Source organism: Oncorhynchus nerka, linkage group LG17, assembly GCF_034236695.1.
Source record: "Oncorhynchus nerka isolate Pitt River linkage group LG17, Oner_Uvic_2.0, whole genome shotgun sequence".
Taxonomy (NCBI): domain Eukaryota; kingdom Metazoa; phylum Chordata; class Actinopteri; order Salmoniformes; family Salmonidae; genus Oncorhynchus; species Oncorhynchus nerka.
This window is the reverse complement of record NC_088412.1, coordinates 9,919,512-9,943,032: the sequence shown is the minus strand read 5'-3', so window position 1 is coordinate 9,943,032 and position 23,521 is coordinate 9,919,512. Positions and strand designations below refer to the sequence as shown.

Genomic DNA, 23,521 nt, shown 5'->3' with positions numbered 1-23,521 from the left:
CCTGAGGTCGAAGAGGTGTTATTGCGTCTTCTTCACCATGCTGTCTGTGTGAAGGGAACATTGCAAGCTGTCAGTGATGTGCTGGTCCGAGGAACTTGAAGCTTTTGACCCTCTCCACTGTGGCCTCGTCGATGTCTGCAGGATGAAGTTGGTGAAAGGGAAAAGGGGATACCTAATCAGTTGTACAACTGAATGCATTCAACTGAAAGGTGCCTTCTGCATTTAACCCAACCCCTCTGAATCAGAGAGGTGCGGGGGGGCTGCTGTAATCGACATCCACGGCATCAACATCCAGGGAACAGTGGCTTAACTGCCTTGCTCAGGGGGCAGAACAAAATATGTTTTACCTTGTCAGCTATGGGATTCAATTCAGCAACCTTTCAGTTACTGGCCCAATACTCCTACCCCGCCAGGCTACCTGCCACCCCCAAGAGCAACTGCAAATTTGCAGTGACTGTAGTAAAACCTTTATGACCTTTGATTACATGATTTTTGTAAGTTCATGCAGTCAACATGCAAGTCGGACAATTTTTTATCACCACAATGCAACACAATTTGAAAGGCAGTGAACAACGATGGTCACAAACTTGACTAAACTGATGCACTCGAACTTGCCATTTACGGTAGGCGGTTATTGGCGCTTCGGTCGACTCCAATAACATTTTGTATAAAAAGACCGGAAGTGACATCACCAAACGGAACTTGCTGAATCAAAACAATGGCCGACTGGAGCTAGCTAACGTTACGTTAAAAAAACAAACATGAATGCTAGTTTCAACTGTAGATAAACAGGTGCGCATTATTTTTTAAAGACGATGTCAGTGTTATGAGCAAATGATTCACTAGGTGTACTTTACGAGCAAGAAGCTAGCTGTTTGCGGCCTGCTTTGAGCGTCGCCATGAGTGATGTTGTCGAGAAGACTCTGTCTGCTCTCCCGAGCCTCCTTTCGCTAGACTCGCAGGCAGGAGCTGGGAAACTTTCTCCCTCCTCCAAATTAGGGAATCTGATCAAAGGAATCACCGAATTGACATCCAAACATGTGAGTACCGTAGCCAGTTCTCTTGCCAGTTGTCTTACACATTATGGTCAGCATCGATGCTGACAGCAGTAGCATAGCTAAAATTAGGTGGCTAGTTATCTGTACACTTTCGCTACAGTTGGTGGTGTATTAACTAGTGCCCACAGCTACCTGTCTAGCCACAATTAACCACCCTGAAACAAAACGAATTATTTACTAGTGTCCACTGATCCCCCAAATTCTATTCAACGTCAAGCCTATGCCGTATGCTTGAGACTGCGAGACTAATTGATGTTGATTTATTAGGATCCCCATATTAGTTGACGCTAAAACTTGGGTCTGACATAACGAAAAATACATTGCAGACAAAATACTTTACAATTTATATTAAACACATTGTGTGTCAGTCAGTTACACAAACATGTCTTTGCAGGACTTGACCATATGATTGGACAATAATCAAGATAAGATAAAACTAGATGATGCAGGACTTGACCATATGACTGGACAATAATCAAGATAAGATAAAACTAGATGATGCAGGACTTGCTTTGTGGAGTGTGGTGTCAAAAAAGCAGAGAATTTCTTTATTACAGACAAACCTCTCCCCATCTTTACAACCATTGACTCTATATGTTTTGACCATGACAGTTTACAATCTCAGGTCATTTAGTCTCTTCAACTTGTTCAACAGCTGAGGTCTAGCAGATTCAGCTGAGGTCTAGCACTTAAGGAATGATTTGTACTAAATACAATGGTCTTAGTTTTAGAGATGTTCAGGACCAGTTTATTACTGGCCACCCATTCCAATACAGACTGCAACTCTTTGTTAAGGGTTTCAGTGACCTCATTAGCTGTGGTTGCTGATGCGTATGTGGTTGAATCATCAGCATACATGGACACACATGCTTTGTTTAATGCCAGCGGCAGGTCATTGGAAAAATAGAAAAGAGTAGAACGCCTAGAGAGCTGCCCTGCGGTACACCAGACTTTACATGTTTGATATTAGAGAAGCTTCCATTAAAGAAAACCCTTTGAGTTCTATTAGATAGCTCTGAATTCACAGTATGGCAGAGGTTGAAAAGCCATAACGCATACATTTTCTCAACAACAGGTTATGGTCAGTAATATCAAAGGCTGCAATGAAATCGGTACAGCTCCCACAATCTTTATACATTTCTTTCAACCAATCATCAGTCATTTGTGACAGTGCAGTACATGTTGAGTGCCCTTCTCTGAAAGTCTATTAATTTGTTGACAGAAATAGCATTATATTTGGTCAACACACATTTTTTTCCAACAGTTTGCTAAGTGGGGAGGCAGGGTAGCCTAGTGGTTAGAGCGTTGGACTAGTAACCGAAAGGTTTCATGTTCAAATCCCCGAGCTGACAAGGTACAAATATGTTGTTCTGCCTCTGAACAGGCAGTTAACCCACTGTTCCTAGGCCGTCATTGAAAATAAGAATTTGTTCTTAACTGACTTGCCTAGTTAAATAAAGGTAAAATTAAAAATACAAATTTAAAAGAGCTGGCAGCAAGATGATAGGTCTGCTGTTAGAAACAGTAAAGGCCACTATACCACTCTTGGGTAAAGGAATGACTTTAGATTCCCTCCAGGCCTGAGAACAAAGACGTTCCTCTAGGCTCAGATTAAAGATATGAAAGATAGGAGTGGCTATAGAGTCAGCTACCATCCTCAGTAGGAGTGGCTATAGAGTCAGCTACCATCCTCAGTAGGAGTGGCTATAGAGTCAGCTACCATCCTCAGTAGGAGTGGCTATAGAGTCAGCTACCATCCTCAGTAGGAGTGGCTATAGAGTCAGCTACCATCCTCAGTAGGAGTGGCTATAGAGTCAGCTACCATCCTCAGTAGGAGTGGCTATAGAGTCAGCTACCATCCTCAGTAGGAGTGGCTATAGAGTCAGCTACCATCCTCAGTAGGAGTGGCTATAGAGTCAGCTACCATCCTCAGTAGGAGTGGCTATAGAGTCAGCTACCATCCTCAGTAGGAGTGGCTATAGAGTCAGCTACCATCCTCAGTAGCTTTCCATCTAAGTTGTCAACGCCAGGAGGTTTGTCATTATTGATTGATAACAATACATTTTCCACCTCTCACACTAACTTTACAAAATTCAAACTTGGAATGCTTTTCTTTCATATTTTTTTATTATTATGCTGGAGTACGATGGCTCACTGTTCATTGTTGGCATTTCCTGCCTAAGTTTGCCCACTTTGCCAATGAAATAATCATTAAAATAATTGTCACCATCAAATGGTTTTGTGATGAATAAGCCAACTGATATCGATCAAAGATGGAGTTGAATTTGTCTTTCTGCCTATAATTTCATTTAAAATACTCAAGTCTTTTTCCATCAATCTTTATATCATTGATCTTGGCTTCATAATAAAGTTTATTATTTTTGTTGAGTTTAGTCACATCATTTCTCAATTTGTAGTAAGTCAGCCAGTCAGATGTGTAGCCAGACTTATTAGCCACTCCTTTTGCCACATCTCTTTCAATCATACAGTTTTTCAATTCCTCATCAATCCATGGAGCCTTAACAGTTCTAACAGTCAGTTTCTTAAATTTATTTATATAGCCCTTTGTACATCAGCTGATATCTCAAAGTGCTGTACAGAAACCCAGCCCAAAACCCCAAACAGCAAGCAATGCAGGTGTAGAAGCACAGTGGCTAGGAAAAACTCCCTAGAAAGGCCGAAACCTAGAGAGGAACCAGGCTATGAGGGGTGGCCAGTCCTCTTCTGGCTGTGCCGGGTGGAGATTATAACAGAACATGGCCAAGATGTTCAAATGTTCATAAATGACCAGCATGGTCCAATAATAACAGAACAGAACAGTTGAAACTGGAGCAGCAGCACGGCCAGGTGGACTGGGGACAGCAAGGAGTCATCATGTCAGGTAGTCCTGAGGCATGGTCCTAGGGCTCAGGTCCTCCGAGAGAGAGAAAGAAAGAGAGAATTAGAGAGAGCACACTTAAATTCACACAGGACACCGAATAGGACAGGAGAAGTACTCCAGATATAACAAACTGACCCTAGCCCCCCGACACACAAACTACTGCAGCATTAATACTGGAGGCTGAGACAGGAGGGTGGATGTCATAAGGTGAAAGCACCAATTTGTAAGTCGCTCTGGATAAGAGCGTCTGCTAAATGACTTAAATGTAAATGTAATGAGACACTGGCCCCATCCGAGGACACCCCCGGACAGGGCCAAACAGGAAGGATATAACCCTTCAGGATATACACTGATGCATATATTAATATGGGCTATTTTTTCAGCCCTTTCCTGTGTAGCTTATCAGAGATAATATGGAAAAGAGCAAACAAAGACCAGAGCCTATGCAGGCCCCACTACACCTGACCCTCAACTCTATACAAACATTCCCCTTGTCTTTATTTCCAGGAGGAAGAAAAACTTATTAAAAAGGAACTGGAGTCTATCAAGGAGCAGGTAGCGTCTCCCAACACCACCATGGTAAGTCTCACTTCGTCTCCCCTTCACACAGAGCAACACAAAGAGAGAGAGAGGCATTGCAATGTGTCCGTAAAAACGCTGACACTCACTTTGTTTTCAACGACATGAATCTGTCATCACTGAGGCAGATTTATCGATGTGTTTACTTGTATTATATGCGGAGTGTGTTACCCTGGCAACGGCTTTCTTAAGAATTGCACCAGAGGGGAACCAAAACACGGTATTTTAACACTGTTGAATATTTGGACATATATTTGGACATTCTTCTCAGTCAAATGGTTGCCACGTGAAGTAACGTTGACGTATGATAATGTAATTTCAGCGTCAGATGAAGGAAATAATGGTGAGAGCCATCTACTGTGAGATGCTGGGTTACCAGGCGTCCTTCAGTTACATTCACGCCATCAAGCTGGCCCAGCAGGGCAGTGTCCTGGAGAAGAGAGTGGGTACGTTCCATACACATACACATTCATAGGATGGGTACGTTCCATACACATACACATTCATAGGATGGGTACGTTCCATAGAGACACACATTCATAGGATGGGTACGTTCCATAGAGACACATTCATAGGATGGGTACGTTCCATAGAGACACACATTCATAGGATGGGTACGTTCCATAGAGACACACATTCATAGGATGGGTACGTTCCATAGAGACACACATTCATAGGATGGGTACGTTCCATAGAGACACACATTCATAGGATGGGTACGTTCCATAGAGACACACATTCATAGGATGGGTACGTTCCATAGAGACACACATTCATAGGATGGGTACGTTCCATAGACACACACATTCATAGGATGGGTACGTTCCATACACATTCATAGGATGGGTACGTTCCATAGAGACACACATTCATAGGATGGGTACGTTCCATAGAGACACACATTCAGAGGATGGGTACGTTCCATAGAGACACACATTCATAGGATGGGTACGTTCCATAGAGACACACATTCATAGGATGGGTACGTTCCATAGAGACACACATTCATAGGATGGGTACGTTCCATAGAGACACACATTCATAGGATGGGTACGTTCCATAGACACACACATTCATAGGATGGGTACGTTCCATACACATTCATAGGATGGGTACGTTCCATAGAGACACACATTCATAGGATGGGTACGTTCCATAGAGACACACATTCAGAGGATGGGTACGTTCCATAGAGACACACATTCATAGGATGGGTACGTTCCATAGAGACACACATTCATAGGATGGGTACGTTCCATAGAGACACACATTCATAGGATGGGTACGTTCCATACACATTCATAGGATGGGTACGTTCCATACACATTCATAGGATGGGTACGTTCCATACACATACACATTCATAGGATGGGTACGTTCCATAGAGACACACATTCATAGGATGGGTACGTTCCATAGAGACACACATTCATAGGATGGGTACGTTCCATAGAGACACACATTCATAGGATGGGTACGTTCCATACACATACACATTCATAGGATGGGTACGTTCCACACACATTCATAGGATGGGTACGTTCCATAGAGACACACATTCATAGGATGGGTACGTTCCATACACATTCATAGGATGGGTACGTTCCATAGAGACACACATTCATAGGATGGGTACGTTCCATAGAGACACACATTCATAGGATGGGTACGTTCCATAGACACACACATTCATAGGATGGGTACGTTCCATACACATTCATAGGATGGGTACGTTCCATAGACACACACAGGATGGGTATGTTCCATAGAGATACACATTCATAGGATGGGTACGTTCCATAGAGACACACATTCATAGGATGGGTACGTTCCATACACATTCATAGGATGGGTACGTTCCATACACATTCATAGGATGGGTACGTTCCATAGACACACACAGGATGGGTACGTTCCATAGAGACACACATTCATAGGATGGGTACGTTCCATAGAGACACACATTCATAGGATGGGTACGTTCCATAGAGACACACATTCATAGGATGGGTACGTTCCATACACATTCATAGGATGGGTACGTTCCATAGACACACACAGGATGGGTACGTTCCATAGAGATACACATTCATAGGATGGGTACGTTCCATAGAGACACACATTCATAGGATGGGTACGTTCCATACACATTCATAGGATGGGTACGTTCCATACACATTCATAGGATGGGTACGTTCCATAGACATACAGGTACCAGTCAAAAGTTTGAACACACCTACTTATTCAAGGGTTTTTCTTTATTTTTACTATTTTCTACATTGTAGAGTAATAGTGAAGACATCAAAACTATGAAATAACACATGGAATCATGTAGTAACCAAAAAAGTGTTAAACAAATGTAAATATATTTTATATTTAAGATTATTCAAAGTAGCCACCCGTTGCCTTGATGACAGCTTTGCACACTCTTGGCATTCTCTCAACCAGCTTCACCTTAAATGCTTTTCCAACAGTCTTGAAGGAGTTCCCACATATGCTGAGCACGTGTTGGCTGCTGTCGTTTCTCTTTGCTTATTTGAACTGTTCTTGTCATAATATGGACTTGGTTGTTTACCAAATAGGGCTATCTTCTGCATACCACCCCTACATTGTCACCACACAACTGATTGGCTCAAACGCATTAAGAAGGAAAGAAATTCCACAAATTAACTTTGGAAATGGCACACGTGTTAATTGAAATGCATTCCAGGTGACTACCTCATGAAGCTGGTTGAGAGAATGCTAAGAGTGTGCAAATCTGTCATTTAAGGCAAAAGGATGGCTACTTTGAAGAATCTCAAATATAAAATATATTTAGATTTGTTTAACACTTTTTTGGTTACTACATGATTCCATATGTGTTATTTCATAGTTTTAATGTCTTCACTATTCTACAATGTAGAAAATTTGTAAAAAATAAAGAAAAGCCCCGTGAATGAGTAGGTGTGTCCAAACTTTTTACTGGTACTGTACATATTCATAGGATGGGTATGTTCCATAGACATACATATTCATAGGATGTTATGTGTTCATATGATATTTATATAAATAATCGGTATGATATATTCTCCTGGAATGACTTACCATTTTATCATTTTGATTTGGTAACGATTCAGAAAGCCTAGCTTTACTGTAACACATTTTGATTAAAATTCAAACGATTTAATTTTTTTCTCCTAATGTGTCCAATAGCTCTGTTGATTTAATCTGTGTCTCCAGGTTACCTCGCTGTATCCTTGTTCCTTAATGAAACCGATGAGTTTCTGCTACTCCTGGTGAACACAGTCCTAAAGGTGCATTTTCAACCCTGATTTTGTTGTCCTTGGGTTTCCTCATGCAGTAGTTGAATGAATATTGCAAGACGTTGTTGTTGTTTTATAGACTTGGTGGTGGTGTTGTTTTGACAGGATCTGCAGAGTACCAACCTGATCGAGGTGTGCATGGCTCTAACTGTCGTCAGTCAGATGTTTCCCAAAGATATGATACCTGCCATTCTACCGGTGGTGGAGGAGAAACTCACACATCCAAAGTAAGGACTTGAATATTACATACAGATCCTTATACTTTGCTCAGTCTCACTTTATGGGCAAATGTGACTTAAAGTGCAGGTGAGTGAGTCATTCGTTTTGGTGTGTAATCTCTGTAGGCATTGAACCCACAACATCGCTGTTGCTTGTGTTATGACAATGCTCCGATGTAGGGCCTTTTACCCATTTTCAGAAACCTTTTTTTTTTTTGTGTGGGGGGGGTCTGAAACTTAATGTCCTCAGAGAGGCAATACATCTTGCAGCAGTCATAAAACATGTTAACAAACAAACAAAATGTTAAATAAATAGCAAAGGATATTTACAATCAAATAGGCGGTAGGGTAAGTGCAGTTTCACAGTGCTAAGAGCAATTAGGACCAACTTTTATCTGTCCACAGGGAGATCATCCGGAGGAAAGCAGTCCTGGCTCTGTACAAGTTCTACCTGATCGCACCTAACCAGGTGCAACACATCCACAGCAAGTTTAGGAAGGCCCTGTGTGACAAAGACCCCGGAGTCATGACAGCCTCTCTACACATCTACCTACAGCTCATCAAGGTACATCCTGTCATAATGGCATCATTTCTTCATCCATATCACTGGGGAAAAAAACACTTGAGATAACTAGGCTCCCGAGTGGCACAGCGGTCTAAGGCACTGCATCTCAGTGCAAGAGGTCATCACTACAGTCCCTGGTTTGAATCCAGGCTGTATCACATCCGGCTGTGATTGGGAGTCCCATAGGGCCGCGCACAATTGGCCCAGCGGGTTTGGCCGGGGTAGGCTGTCATTTGTAAATAAGAATGTGTTCTTACATGTTCTTAACTGACTTGCCTAGTTAAATATAAAAACTAAAAACTTGGGTAATCAAATAGATTAACAGTGGAATTGTTCTACCAATTCATTTTCACATTGATTACATAAATCACAAACATTGTGTTTTTAGTTGTGCCACGTAAGTATAGACTATACTAGCCAATGTGGTATCCTATAAGACTATAAGCATCTTGCTGTTTCCCCAACGTCTCCAGGAGAACCCAGAGAGTTATAAGGATCTGACCGGGAGCATGGTGACCATCCTGAGGCAGGTGGTTGGAGGTAAACTCCCCCTGGACTTCAACTACCACAGTGTTCCTGCTCCCTGGCTTCAGATACAGCTGCTCAGGATACTGGCCTACCTGGGGAAGGAAGACCAGGGGTACAGTAATATATCATATCATTCTAGATCTGTCCGTCCACACCTCCCCCTTCACATTCTGGTGTCACCTGATTGAGTAGAACTGATTGATAAGAAGCACTTGGTATGGAGATTGTCCATTAAGCTTTTTCGTTCAGCTGTTTTCTGGGAGACTTGCCCTATAATCGTTGTCTATTTAGGTGAGAGTTTGTTGTAGTCTCAGATGGGCAACTCCGTTTTCTAACTTAAGATGTTCCTCTGGGTTTTTACAGCACTAGTGAGATGATGTATGATGTACTGGAGGAGTCGTTAAGAAGAGCAGAGATGAATCACAACATTACTTACGGTACGGTATTACTTAAGCTGTCCTCTATAAGAGTTGTCAGAACACATCTGCACAGACATTGTTGCACCCCCCCATTCTTTTGGTTGAACTTCCTTGTTATTTTTCAGCCATTTTATTTGAGTGTGTGAAGACCATCTATACAGTTCATCCAAAGTCACAACTGTTGGAGAAAGCAGCAGAATGTATCGGGAACTTTGTCCTATCGCCTAAGATCAACCTCAAATATCTGGGTAAGATCCCACCCTGTTCAGTGTGGTCAGAAGTTGGGCCTAATCCTTTTTTTACATGATGTTAATAGTGATCATAGGACATCCATTAAAACCAGTTTACAAACCACAACTGTTTTGTACTTCAGTTGTATTGACGTAATTGAAAGAACTTGCCTGCTGGACACTCCTATGGTGAGTAATACGTGTGTGTGTGTGTGTGTGTGTGTGTGTGTGTGTGTGATCTCAGGTCTGAAGGCTCTGACGTACGTGGTGCAGCAGGATGCTAACCTGGCCCTGCCTCACCAGATGACCATCATAGAGTGTCTGGACCACTCTGACGTCATCATTAAGCGCGAGGTGAGTCATCATGGTTTCTGGACCACTCTGACATCATCATTAAGCGCGAGGTCAGTCATAGTGTATGGACCACTCTGACATAATCATTAAGTGCAAGATCAGTCATCATAGTGTCTGGACCACTCTGACGTCATCATTAAGCGTGAGGTCAGTCATCATAGTGTATGGACCACTCTGACATCATCATTAAGCGCGAGGTCAGTCATCATAGTGTATGGACCACTCTGACATAATCATTAAGTGCAAGATCAGTCATCATAGTGTCTGGACCACTCTGACATCATTAAGCTCAAGGTGAGTCATCATATGTCTGGACCATTCTGACATAATCTTTAAGCGCGAGGTCCGTCGTCATAGTGTCTGGACCACTCTGACATCATCATTAAACGTGAGGTGAGTGAGGCGGGAGATGCCATGGTGTGGCAGGGCTTTGGAATTTACTGTACTCATAGGTGGGGTTGCAAAATTCTAAACGTTATTCCCAAAGTTCCAAGGTTTTCAATAGATCCCAGTTGGAGGATTCCCGGAATAAGTAGTGAGTGAACTTGGAATCCTCCTACCGGGATTTATGGGGAAAAAAACCTGGGAACTTTGGTAACGTTTCCAGAATTTAACAACCCTTCTTGACGTGTCAATCAGTATGCCCCCCTTCCCCTCCTCTCCCCAACAGACACTAGAGTTACTCTTCCGCATCACCAATGCCCAGAACGTTACAGTGATCGTCGAGAAGATGCTTGAGTTCCTCAGGCTGACCTGTGACGACTACAGCACTATAGACCTCGTGGGGAAAGTAGCAGAACTAGCTGAAAAATATCCTTTCATTATTGAGTCTTGACCATGGGAACTGACTGTGGGAACATCATGCTATGGAAATGGGTTTACGTAGAACTAGCTAGTAGCTACAATCAAAGGCGCTCATGATATTTCTGTTGGGTTTCTCTCTGTTGATTGCAGGCCTGGCTAACAAGTGTATCAGTGAGATCTGGAGAAACCTAGAACTGCTGGACCTGAGACTATGATGATGATGGGACAGACAGTTTTGTATCTGTTCTTTTTTTTTTGTGTAATTGTACCCTATTTTTCTCCCCGATTTCATGATATCCAATTGCGATCCAATTACGATCTTGTTTCATCTCCCGGGCACGGGAGAGGTGAAGGTCGAGTCATGCGTCATCCAAAAACATAACTCTCAAGCTGCGCTTCTTAACACCCTCTCACTTAACCCGGAAGCCAGCCTCCCCAATTTGTTAGAGGGAACACCGTTCCCTCCTCCTCCTGGGATTGAACCGCAGGCTGTAGTGATGTCTCAAGCCCTGCGCCACTCGGGAGGCCAGCTTGTATCTGTTATTCATGGCCCCAATCCCAATGGTCTGTTGTTCCTATAAACACTCTACGTATGCCCCAGACAATGTCTGGTTCATCCAGACTATGAACTCTGTGTTCTCTCTGGGGGGAGACGTGATGCAGCCTGACATCCCTAACAACTTCCTGAGACTACTGGCTGAAGGTAAATCAACCAATGGACACGCTGAACCTGGTTCGTTGTGGTTTCAGGTGGTACTAGTGATTGACATGAATTCCATTTATGTCAGGTTGAGGTCTTGTCCATTTCAATTCAGGAAGCAAACTGACATTTACGTTTTTCACTTTAAAAAATTTAGGAAAATTAGAATTAAAATGTGAGTTTACTTCCCAAATTGCCTTAATGGAATGGAATTGACCCCATCCATGGTTTACATGCCGTAATGAATTCCAGGTGATAATGCCTGCCTCTGCTGCTCCAGGTGTTGATAATGTGGAGGACAGGCAGCTGAGGCTATTTGCTGTGGACTCCTACGTGTCCTTACTACAGGGGGAGACGGCCAAGCTGCCCCAACGCTTCCTACAGGTCATCAGCTGGGTCAGTTCACTGTCCTGTCCTGGATACTGCTAAAATGATTTAACTCTGTTTCCAGTTTCAATGGATGACATTTAAAGAGCCATTTTATTTAGATTGTTTCTTAAATGAAGCAGGGTTGTTATTTATTCCTGACATCAACATTCAAATAGACTTACCCCAAACCACAGAAATGTAACTTCCTGATCACCTCTGGGATTTTCCCTGGTCCCTACTGTAGGTGCTGGGTGAGTATTCCTACCTGAGAGAGGAGGAATCAGACCCGGGCAGCGTGATGAGACTGCTGGCCAGACTACTGGACCAGAGACACACCTCCACTGAGACCAGGAGCTGGGTACTGGGGGCCATGACCAAGCTGTGCTCCAGCCCAGTGTCTGTGGCCCTAGCCAAGGATGTGTGTGAGAGGTACTTGTCTTCCCTGTGTCCTAACATTCCACTCGGTGTCACATTTTGAGATTTTAGTCATTTAGCAGACGCTCTTATCCAGAGCGACTTACATGAGCAATTAGGATCACGTGCCTTGCTCAAGGGCACATCCATGTTTTTTTGTGTTTTTTTTTATTTACCTTGTCGGCTCAGGGATTCGAACCAGCGACCTTTTGGTTACTGGCCCCACGCTCTAATTTCTAGGCTACCTGCCACCTTTATATGACACAGAGTAGGAGTAGGATGTTAGCACATAACCGGGCTGAATTTCAGGCTTATTTCCTACACTCACACTTCTCACTAGCTGGTTTTGCTTGTAGTGGATCTTCTGAAGATGTCAGAAGATTCTTGTGATGTGTATATTTTTTACCTGCTTTAGATGAATGCGCTAACTAAGTCTGTAATTTGATGTAAATGCAGGTACTCTGGGTCTCTGAATACGGTGCTCCGGCAAAAGGCCCAGGAACTGATGATCCTTAGCCAGGATACAAAGCTACGAGCCAGGGTACTGCCAGCCGAGGGCAGGCTAGAAAGCCTGGAGGTACACTGCCATCTATTGGCAAAACTTGCACTGCTACCCCACGGAACGTCATTGGCTCTATAAAACAAAATGTTTATCCTCTTTATTTAAACTTTATTCAACCAGGTTGTCTCTCTGGCCAAGAGCAGACATCCCAATGTATTGAACTACTTTAATATTTGCAGTTGATCTAATCATTTCCTGTCTGAGTGGTGCATCATTTCCTGTCTGAGTTGGCTGTGGTGTTGTTTCATTCCTCAGGTAGACTCGTCCCTGTCCTTCCTGGATGGCTATGTGTCGGAGGCGTTGGCTGCTGGGGCAGCTCCTTACAAATCTCCTCATCAGAGGCAGGAGGACCTGGTCCAGGAGAAAGGTAACAAGTTGACATCCTCCACTTTTGTTGTTTTACTATGAAAAATTTGCAATTATTTATAATTTTTATAATTACTTCCTGTGATCACATGTTGGTAAAATAGCTGGCTGTGACTGGCTGACTGGCTGACTGACTGGCTGACTGTGACTGGCTGACTGGACTGGCTGACTGACTGGCTGACTGACTGTGACTGGCTGACTGGTGACTGACTGGCTGGCTGGCTGACTGTGGCTGACTGGCTGGCTGACTGTGGCTGACTGGCTGGCTGGCTGACTGTGACTGGCTGGCTGACTGACTGTGACTGGCTGACTGTGACTGACTGATTGGCTGACTGACTGACTGACTGATTGGCTGGCTGACTGTGACTGGCTGGCTGGCTGACTGACTGTGACTGACTGTGACTGGCTGCCTGACTGGCTGTGACTGGCTGACTGTGGCTCGCTGGCTGACTGGCTCACTGGCTGGCTGACCGACTGACTGACTGGCTGGCTGGCTGACTGACTAAGTCGCTTTGGAAAAGTGTCTGCTAAATGGAGTGTGTGTATATCAATAGTTTCATGCTGTTTCGTTTTTTGACACAAAAGACATTTCACTACCCAGACGCATCAAATCCAGTCCATTTAACCCTCTACATATTCATTGTTATTGTCTGGTGTTTTTTAACATGGCTGCTGGTAAAAATGGCTGCTGGTAACATTGGCTGCTGGTAACATTGGCTGCTGGTAACAATGGCTGCTGTATGACAAATGACTTCTCTTGGGAAGACACTTTATGTATCCTCTTCTCTTTCTCAGCTCTGAGCCTGGAGCCCTATGGTCTGTCCCTGCCAGTCAGTCTGTCGTCCTGCAGCATCACAGACAGACGGTCTCCTACTCTGCTCTCCATGAGCTCCGGCCTGTCTGGAAACAGCACTGAGCTATCTCACCAAGAAGGGTATGTTCTCATCCCTCTCACAGTGTCCACTAATGATGATGAAATAAGACAACTGAATTTGGCTTCAACTATGCAAAAAAAACACAAGTCTCTATGGTTGTCAGTGTGTAGCTCAGACGGACTAACTCACCTTCGGGGCTTTGGGTTATATTAGTACCCCATGTTATTTTAACCAATAAGTAGCATATACACTGAGTCTACAAAATATTAGGAACACCACCTTCCGCTCTCTGAACAGCCTCAATTTGCCGGGGTCATGAACTCTACAAGATGTCGAAAGCCACTGGGATAGTGGCCCATGTTGACTCCAGTGCTTCCCACAGTTGTGTCAAGTTGGCTGGATGTCCTCTGGTTGGTGACCCATTCTTGATACACACGGAAAACTGTTGAGCGTGAAAAACCCCAGCAGCGTTGCAGTTCTTGACTATAGAATATTGATGATTTGTTAAAGTAGTAAAGTCTGTTTCCTTACCTCAGACTGCACACCCTCTTCTCTCATCAAGTGATCATATTTACACCCGTCAGACTATTCTCAATTTAATCTTGTATGTAAAATTAGTTCCGATTTTTTTTTTAGAATGGCCCATTTTATGAAATGTACAGGAACAGGAACAGGGGGAAAAGCAATGTCGTCTTTATGAACATGAATAGCGAGTGGAGGCCTCGCTCTTTCCCACCGGTCCGTTTGTAGGCTACTTTGGTTTTATAGCGGAGCATGTGCTTAATATGAGCTGAGAAATAAATACAATAAAACCCTTATTTCACTCCACGACCCAACCCCTTTTTGAAGAGGATGCACTCGCTGGCGCGACAGGTGATATTTCGCCCCAAACTCTGTATACCATGGGCTCTCAAACCTTTTTCCTGCAGCTACCCAGTGCTTAACTTGAGAAACCCAAGTGAAATCTGTTCGAGAACATGTTTTAACAAAACATAACATATTTCACTAAGATAAAACTGAGGAGCATGTGCTTAATATGAGCAGCTGAGAAATAAATAGAATAAAACCTTTATTTCACTCAACGACCCAACCCCCTTTTTTATGAAGAGGATGCTCTCGCCGGCGCAACATGCTCAACCGTTTTATCTCACTAAAACTGTTGACAAGCCCGTCTGCGCGCTCTAGAAAGGAATGGAGGGGAGAGAGGAGGTGATTGAAAAGCATGGTGGTGAGGTATTCTGGAGCTAAAGGTAACGTGTCACCCAATTTAATTATTAAAAACAATTCATTTTACCCGGCTATTCAACATCAAGTACAGAAATTCACTTTAATTGTAGGCCAACTCCTGTAAACCGCCCTGCACAATCAAAGAACCAACAGCATCGCTTTGTATGTATGTACAAGATACGTTCTACAATTAGTTTAATTTTGGATTATAGGCTAAACCAAGTACCAAAGACATCTTGAGTCAGGTTTGTGTAATATGCGCTTAGGCTATTTATGGTATAAAAGGCACAATCATAATATTTGGACTCGGGCTCTTAAGCCTATGCATCAGCTCTAATATGGTTGTTTTGAGTTAATCGATCACCTTTAGAAAGCGCTGTCCATTTCGTTGTTGTTAGGCTTTGAAACAACATCCACAATAATCATGTTTTACATTGTTTCAACCTGCTGTTGAACTTCTTTCTTCAAATTGATCATCACAGTGAGGTGAGTTTTAAATGTAAGATAGGCCAACTGTTTTAATGATGAGTTTTAGATGTGATGTTCGATTGCATTTCCACTTATGTCAGAGTGGTTAGAGGGACAATAGAGCCCTGAGTACCAGGCCATTATGACCTGATGGAGGGACAATAGAGCCCTCAGTACCAGGCCATTAGGGCCTTATGGAGGGACAGTAGAGCCCTGAGTACCAGGCCATTAGGACCTGATGGAGGGACAGTAGAGCCCTGAGTACCAGGCCTTTAGGACCTGATGGAGGGACAGTAGAGCCCTGAGTACCAGGCCATTAGGACCTGATGGAGGGACAGTAGAGCCCTGAGTACCAGGCCTTTATGACCTGATGGAGGGACAGTAGAGCCCTGAGTACCAGGCCTTTATGACCTGATGGAGGGACAGTAGAGCCCTGAGTACCAGGCCATTAGGACCTGATGGAGGGACAGTAGAGCCCTGAGTACCAGGCCATTAGAACCTGATGGAGGGACAGTAGAGCCCTGAGTACCAGGCCATTCGGACCTGATGGAGGGACAGCAGAGCCCTGAGTACCAGGCCATTAGGACCTGATGGAGGGACAGCAGAGCCCTGAGTACCAGGCCATTAGGACCTGATGGAGGGACAGCAGAGCCCTGAGTACCAGGCCATTAGGACCTGATGGAGGGACAGCAGAGCCCTGAGTACCAGGCCTTTAGGACCTGATGGAGGGACAGTAGAGCCCTGAGTACCAGGCCATTAGGACCTGATGGAGGGACAGTAGAGCCCTGAGTACCAGGCCTTTATGACCTGATGGAGGGACAGTAGAGCCCTGAGTACCAGGCCCCTGATGGAGGGACAGCAGACCAGGCCATTAGGACCTGATGGAGGGACAGTAGAGCCCTGAGTTCCAGGCCATTAGGACCTGATGGAGGGACAGTAGAGCCCTGAGTACCAGGCCTTTATGACCTGATGGAGGGACAGTAGAGCCCTGAGTACCAGGCCATTAGGACCTGATGGAGGGACAGTAGAGCCCTGAGTACCAGGCCATTAGGACCTGATGGAGGGACAGTAGAGCCCTGAGTACCAGGCCTTTATGACCTGATGGAGGGACAGTAGAGCCCTGAGTACCAGGCCTTTATGACCTGATGGAGGGACAGTAGAGCCCTGAGTACCAGGCCATTAGGACCTGATGGAGGGACAGTAGAGCCCTGAGTACCAGGCCATTAGGACCTGATGGAGGGACAGTAGAGCCCTGAGTACCATGACCTGATGGTCATAATGGTCACCGCAATAGCCCTAGACTCAGTGTATAATGAGAACAGTATTGGTCCAAGAACAGAGCCTTGAGGAACGTCGACATTTACCGTAGATTGTCAGAGGAATTTAAACCAGACTGATGACATGTTCTTTGACATAATCTTGTAGAAGACCCAGGTTAGTATCCCAATGTTATTTCAGCTCTACCACTCTGAAGTTGGAGGGGGTGAAGAGGGTGTGGGGGAAGGACGGGTACCTGGCCCAGCAGCAGAGTGCAGGTGAGACCCCAACCCCCCTAGTGGAGCTGCCCAGTCCCCTGCTGTCCCCTCAGAGCCCACCCTCCCAGACACAGAAACCCTCCTCTGGACTTGAGCCTGACCAGGAGAAACGGCAGCTGGCCTCGTCGCTCTTTGTTGGCCTGGGGTCCCACAACTCTGTGTGTCTGGTGAGATTACCTTCTACTGTTTGGTTGTTCATTAAGCATTGCCAATCAGCCAATCAATCAAATGTATTTAAGTCATTATTTAAGCCCTTTTACATCAATAGTTGTCAAAGTGCTTTACAGTAACCTGGCCTAGACTTCAAAGCAGAAACATACAGGTGCTTTAGCTATCAGCTCACGCTGGAGTACTGTGTTTTATTTTTTATTTAACCTTTATTTAACTAGGTAAGTCAGTTAAGAACAAATTTTTATTTGTTGCCTGAGTGCTGTCGGATGTTTGCCTGAGTGCTGTCGGATGTTTGCCTGAGTGCTGTCGGATGTTTGCCCGAGTGCTGTCGGATATCAGCTTGTGCTGTTAAATATCGGCTGGTACTCTCCCCAACAGATGGGCCGAGCCGAGACGGCGCCCCGACACTTCAGAAGGAAACCCAGAGGGGAGTCATCATCAGGCGCCAGCGAAGGCTCCTCTGACTCCTCCCACTCGTCTCGCAGCGCTGCCGTTGACAACCTTCTGCTTAGCAACCTACTGGACTCGACCACTGTGGCCTCAGAGGGGGGTTCTGCTACCACCACCACACCTCGACAGACCTCCCAGAGAACACTGGACCATACCACTAGCAACGGTAACCCCTATGTAGAGGGGACGGAGCAGAGAGTAGAGGCAGGAGGACCTCTCTCTCTGATCAGGGGAAATGGCATGGTGGCTGTTGTACCGCCCACACACACACAGACAGACCCACAAACACAACAAGATCTACACCCAGCTCCAGCACTAGAGAGACCCAGGGACCTCTCTCTCACCTCCCACCTGCCAGCAGAGCTCTCTGGGCTGGCCCGCTCTGAGTTCACCCCCCTCTGCTCGGACCAGGACTCCAGCCTGGCTCTGTCAGCCTGTAGAGTGTATAAAGAGGATGCCTTAGTGTTGCTGGTCTTCATTTCCAACAACAATGACTCAGCGCTCCACCAGATGGCACTGCAACTCACCTGCAAAGAACTGGAGGTATATATTTTTCAGACTGGCCTTAACAACAAAGTTCCCTTGTCTTTTTCAGAAATCCTGGTTGGAAGATCCCGGAATCAAGACAGAAACACCAGGGATCCTCCAACCGGGATTTAGAAAAACCACAGATCTTTGTGAAAGTTTCAGGAATTTTTGCAGCCTGTAAATCATGTCAAACTGATTACTCCATCATGTTGTTTTCCCCCTCAGATCTCCTGTATCTCAGGTAGTCCGTTGAAGGAGGTTAAGGGTCACAGTGTGTCGGTTTGTCTGCACACTGTTGTCATGAAGAGAGCCTCAGTCCAGGTGGAGCTGGCTGGGTTACTGTCCTACCAGAGACCCCTGGGCCAGCCCCAGGCAGCACAGTTCTCACTGAGCCTCTCTCTGAAACACTTCCTCAGGTAAAACTAATGCTATCTGTAACTATCAGCACTGTCTTACAGGTTACCCTGGATCCTAACCTCTCATGGACAGACTATGTGAACAGGAACTGTACTGTAGAGCTGTCATAATGCAACAACAAAGTGTTTTACAGGTTACCCTGGATCCTAACCTCTCATGGGCAGACTATGTGAACAGGAATGGTACTGTAGAGCTGTCATAATGCAACAACAAAGTGTTTTACAGGTTACCCTGGATCCTAACCTCTCATGGACAGACTATGTGAACAGGAATGGTACTGTAGAGCTGTCATAATGCAACAACAAAGTGTTTTACAGGTTACCCTGGATCCTAACCTCTCATGGACAGACTATGTGAACAGGAATGGTACTGTAGAGCTGTCATAATGCAACAGCGAAGTAAGAAAACATTTTAGCGAATATAACGACAGGGATACGTGAGAACTAGCAGCATTAGTTCCGGTGCTTTGGACAAATCACGATTTCTCAGGTGTTGGCATCTTTTGAATTTCTGAAGCGGAGGGGACAGTTGGGCCCATAGACTTGTCCGTAACTTGTAAAGAGAGAGAGGTCGGAGCACTTTGTTCTGGTTCCGATCCTAGTTCTATCTCTCCTCTTAACACGTATGGACCTAGAACTTAATGGAGCATCTGACCAATAACATGAGACTTTTTAGTCCTGGGTTAACTGGTCAACTCCTACTTCACAGGTCCACTCCTACTCCATTTTCACAGGTCAACTCCTACTTCACAGGTCAACTCCATCTTCACAGGTCAACTCCTACTTCACAGGTCAACTCTTACTTCACAGGTCAACTCCTGCCCCTGTTTCAGAGGTCAACTCCTGCCCCTGTTTCACAGGTCAACTCTTACTTCACAGGTCAACTCCTGCCCCTGCTTCACAGGTCAACTCCTGCCCCTGCTTCACAGGTCAACTCCTGCCCCTGCTTCACAGGTCAACTCCTTCCCTGCTTCACAGGTCATCTCCTTCCCTGCTTCACAGGTCAACTCCTTCCCCTGCTTCACAGGTCAACTCTTTCCCCTGCTTCACAGGTCAACTCCTTCCCCTGCTTCACAGGTCAACTCCTTCCCCTGCTTCACAGGTCAACTCCTTCCCCTGCTTCACAGGTCAACTCCTTCCCCTGCTTCACAGGTCAACTCCTTCCCCTGCTTCACAGGTCAACTCCTTCCCTGCTTCACAGGTCAACTCCTTCCCCTACTTCACAGGTCAACTCCTTCCCCTACTTCACAGGTCAACTCCCGCTCCTACTTCATAGGCACTATGGCAACAATTCCATCTGGCCTATCATAGGGCAAGATGGAACTACCACACTATTGCTTACATCTCAGATCTACACATAGTGCCTAGTGGGCCTCTGTTAGCCACTACTACTTCCTGTGTGTGCACACTGTTGATAATCTACTTCCTGTTTGTGTTTATGCAGGCCGTTGACTGTGTCCACAGGGGATTATGGGAAAATGTGGTTGTCTTTCTCTCATGACTTGAAGCAGAACCTTCGACTGGTAACAACAGAACACCAAGAACCTCTGACGGCCACACTGGACGCGCTGAAGGGCAAACTACACCTCCACGTTGTGGACATCATAGGTCAGCAGGTGGCACGCTCTCATCTTAATGTTTTAACCCAGCCCTGACCAGTTTAGAAAATCTCATGCCTATCATAATACTGTTATTGTACATCTTACTGTCATACACGGTTGTTAAGGCCACTTCATCATGAAGTAATGAGTAATGGAAGTTTATTACTTTTTCCCTTTCTTTTCCCTTTAGGGTCGGAGGGCATCGTGGCGTGCCGGCTGCTTCAGGGTCCAGGTCAGGGTCAGCCATGTCTGCTTCACTGTCGTGTCCACGCTGACTCTCTGGCCGTGTGGCTGCGCTCCCCTGTCCCTGAGCTGCCTGACTCCCTCCTCTACCACTGTCAGAAAGCCCTGACGGAGACCTGAGCCGGGCCGTGTCTCATTCCAGGAAGTTGTTCCCTTCCCTCTGCCTTCGTTCACCTCACTGATCATTTTTTAAAAAGTTATATGGCAGTGACTAAGGATGTGCTTAGACAGGCAGCCCAATTCTGATTTAAAAAAAATCACTAATTGGTCTAATCCAATCAGCTCTGAAGATCTGATGTGATTGGTCAAAAGACCAATTAGTGGAGAGGGAAAAAAAGAGAATTGGACTGCCTGTCTTTGGTTTACACCTGACCAGTTGTTTGTCTCATCGGTAAAGGAGAGTCGACAAGGACGAAGGGGAGGAAACCACTTTATGGAATGAAGTGCAGCCCTGCGCTCACAGGCCCCCAAGCACCACCACTGAGGGGCCCAACGGAAGTACATAGTATCTCTCATTGAAGCAATCACACAGAGACATACAGTGGAAAGCAGCTGTTGTTATGTGTCCTTGTCTTTGCAGTACAGTGTTTGCTATATATTTTTCTCAACAGTGGTTTTATTTTTATGCTCATGTATTTAATGCGTTTTTAACGGGAACATCTAATTGTTCTTATCGCTTCACATAGCTCTTTGTGAAAACGTGAGCTGTGAACCTCAGAACGAACTAGAAGGAAAGCGTGCTCTGTATTAGACACCCTCTAGAAATAAACACTTATTAAATGAGGAGTTCAGTGGTCTCTCAGTTCTACCAGCTTTGACTTGACTTAATAAGCTTCACTATCTGTGTGAGAAGGAAGCCCAGGAAGTCTAGAAGTCATTGGATTCTTGGCCATGTTTCCCATTTGATCTTTTACCTGATCATTGGTCTCCTTGATTGTTTCCCTCACTCCCTCCTCTCTCCCTCTCGCTCTCTCCCTCTCTATTCTTCCTCTCTCTCTTTCTCCTCTCGCTCTCTCTCTCTCTCTTTCTCTCTCCTCTCGCTCTCTTCCTCCTCTCTCCCGCTCTCTTTCTCCTCTCGCTCTCTCCCTCCTCTCTCCCTCCCTCCTTTCTCCCTCCTCTCTTCCTCTTTCGCCCTCCTCGCTCTCTTCCTCCTCTCTCCCGCTCTCTTTCTCCTCTCGCTCTCTCCCTCCTCTCTCCCTCCCTCCTTTCTCCCTCCTCTCTTCCTCTTTCGCCCTCCTCGCTCTCTTCCTCCTCTCTCCCGCTCTCTTTCTCCTCTCTCTTGTAGCTATGACACTAGTTGAGCTGCTGTCGAATGGCTCACAAAAGCTTCAGTAGTTTAATTACATTCAGAAAGGTGTTATCAAGGCAGAAATGTTTCAGTTTAACAGTACATGTTATACTGAACTGTCATTGTCCTGCATGTTACGTTCTCCAGACGCTGCATCTAATCATTCATGATCTACTAACAGTATGCATTTGATTGATTTCCAATACACAGGCAAGAGCTGAAACCCAGGAGTCATCGATGATTATATTTTTATAACAATGCAGCATTTCAAACTTATTTATTAGATATTCTTATAGAATATATTTGGTTATCTTGTAAAATACAAGATAAAAGAGCTTTAAGTCAAAACATTTTTGCTTCATGTGTTCCCCTCAGATATCAGTTAGTTAGTTAGTCTAACGTTAATCTGTTCCACGACACACGTCCTCCTCATGCTTGCTGTGCGCCATAGCCAGGGGACGAAGGTCATCTGTTAGTCTAACGTTAATCTGTTCCACGACACACGTCCTCCTCATGCTTGCTGTGCGCCATAGCCAGGGGACGAAGGTCATCTGTTAGTCTAACGTTAATCTGTTCCACGACACACGTCCTCCTCATGCTTGCTGTGCGCCATAGCCAGGGGACGAAGTACATCTGTTAGTTTTCAATGATATTCAATGTGTGTTCAGATGCAAATTATTTTTTGCCTTTTCGTTTTGTAAAAGCGGATACATTTTTCTGTATGGAACTGAATAATTGTATGTAACTTGAATGCTAACACAAAGATAACCAACCAAAAACACCTTATGTTCTGATGCCAAGGAGACATGTTCATTTTGTGCCTGTAGTACAAAGAGACCAGTGTACTTTAGTGCCTGTCTGCAATTCTGCTTACTTTAGTTAATAAACCTGACATTTTAACCTTTTACTCGTCTATTTAGGTAACCATTCATTACTTTGAACATGCAACACACAGTAACCATGTGAAAAGAAGTTTAAGATTCAAGACTTGTATAAAGAATTGTTTGTATCGTGTGCATAACTACTGTAACCATTTACTCAGTAAAATAGGAATTGTGTATAAATATCTTTGTAAAAACTAGAAATTGTAAGTGTACAATAAAACAAGAGTGTATGCTTCAGCTGTGAACGTATTTTTATTGTAGTGGAAGGACTTTAAAAGTTTTTGAAATGTTTAAAAAACCAACACAAACTAATGTTAAAATGTAGTCTAGTGTAGCAGTAATGTATTACAGATGTAGGATAATAGCCTTTAAACAGGAGAAGTAGTGACTATTCATAGTTGTGGGATAGTAGCCGTTAAACAGTAAAGTAGTGACTGTATCTCTGCGTTACCTGGTTCCGTGTTTGTGTAAAATACTACATGTAGG

At 44.7% G+C, this 23,521-nt stretch overlaps 1 protein-coding gene across 1 annotated transcript; it reads left to right on the top strand.

Annotated features, from left to right (window-relative positions):
• The first annotated feature begins 703 nt into the window (after nt 1-703).
• Nucleotides 704-23,272, top strand: ap4e1 (adaptor related protein complex 4 subunit epsilon 1). The gene is made up of 22 exons (XM_029685697.2): nt 704-1,040; nt 4,447-4,518; nt 4,841-4,964; nt 7,738-7,811; nt 7,926-8,047; nt 8,444-8,603; nt 9,077-9,243; nt 9,495-9,568; nt 9,676-9,798; nt 10,025-10,134; nt 10,805-10,944; nt 11,529-11,641; nt 11,919-12,034; nt 12,252-12,436; nt 12,878-12,998; nt 13,239-13,350; nt 14,145-14,283; nt 17,378-17,621; nt 18,004-18,618; nt 18,829-19,019; nt 20,464-20,627; nt 20,811-23,272. Exons 1-22 carry the CDS (start codon nt 900-902, stop codon nt 20,981-20,983), a joined length of 3,480 nt encoding a protein of 1,159 aa, XP_029541557.1. The 5' UTR covers nt 704-899; the 3' UTR covers nt 20,984-23,272.
• The last annotated feature ends 249 nt before the right edge of the window (nt 23,273-23,521 follow it).

Coding starts and splice junctions, on each gene's coding strand:
- ap4e1 (XM_029685697.2), top strand. CDS start 900: ATGAGTGATGTTGTCGAGAAGACTCTGTCTGCTCTCCCGAGCCTCCTT. Junction 4,519..4,840: donor CGTCTCCCAACACCACCATG/GTAAGTCTCACT, acceptor ATGTAATTTCAG/CGTCAGATGAAGGAAATAAT. Junction 9,244..9,494: donor CTGGGGAAGGAAGACCAGGG/GTACAGTAATAT, acceptor GGGTTTTTACAG/CACTAGTGAGATGATGTATG.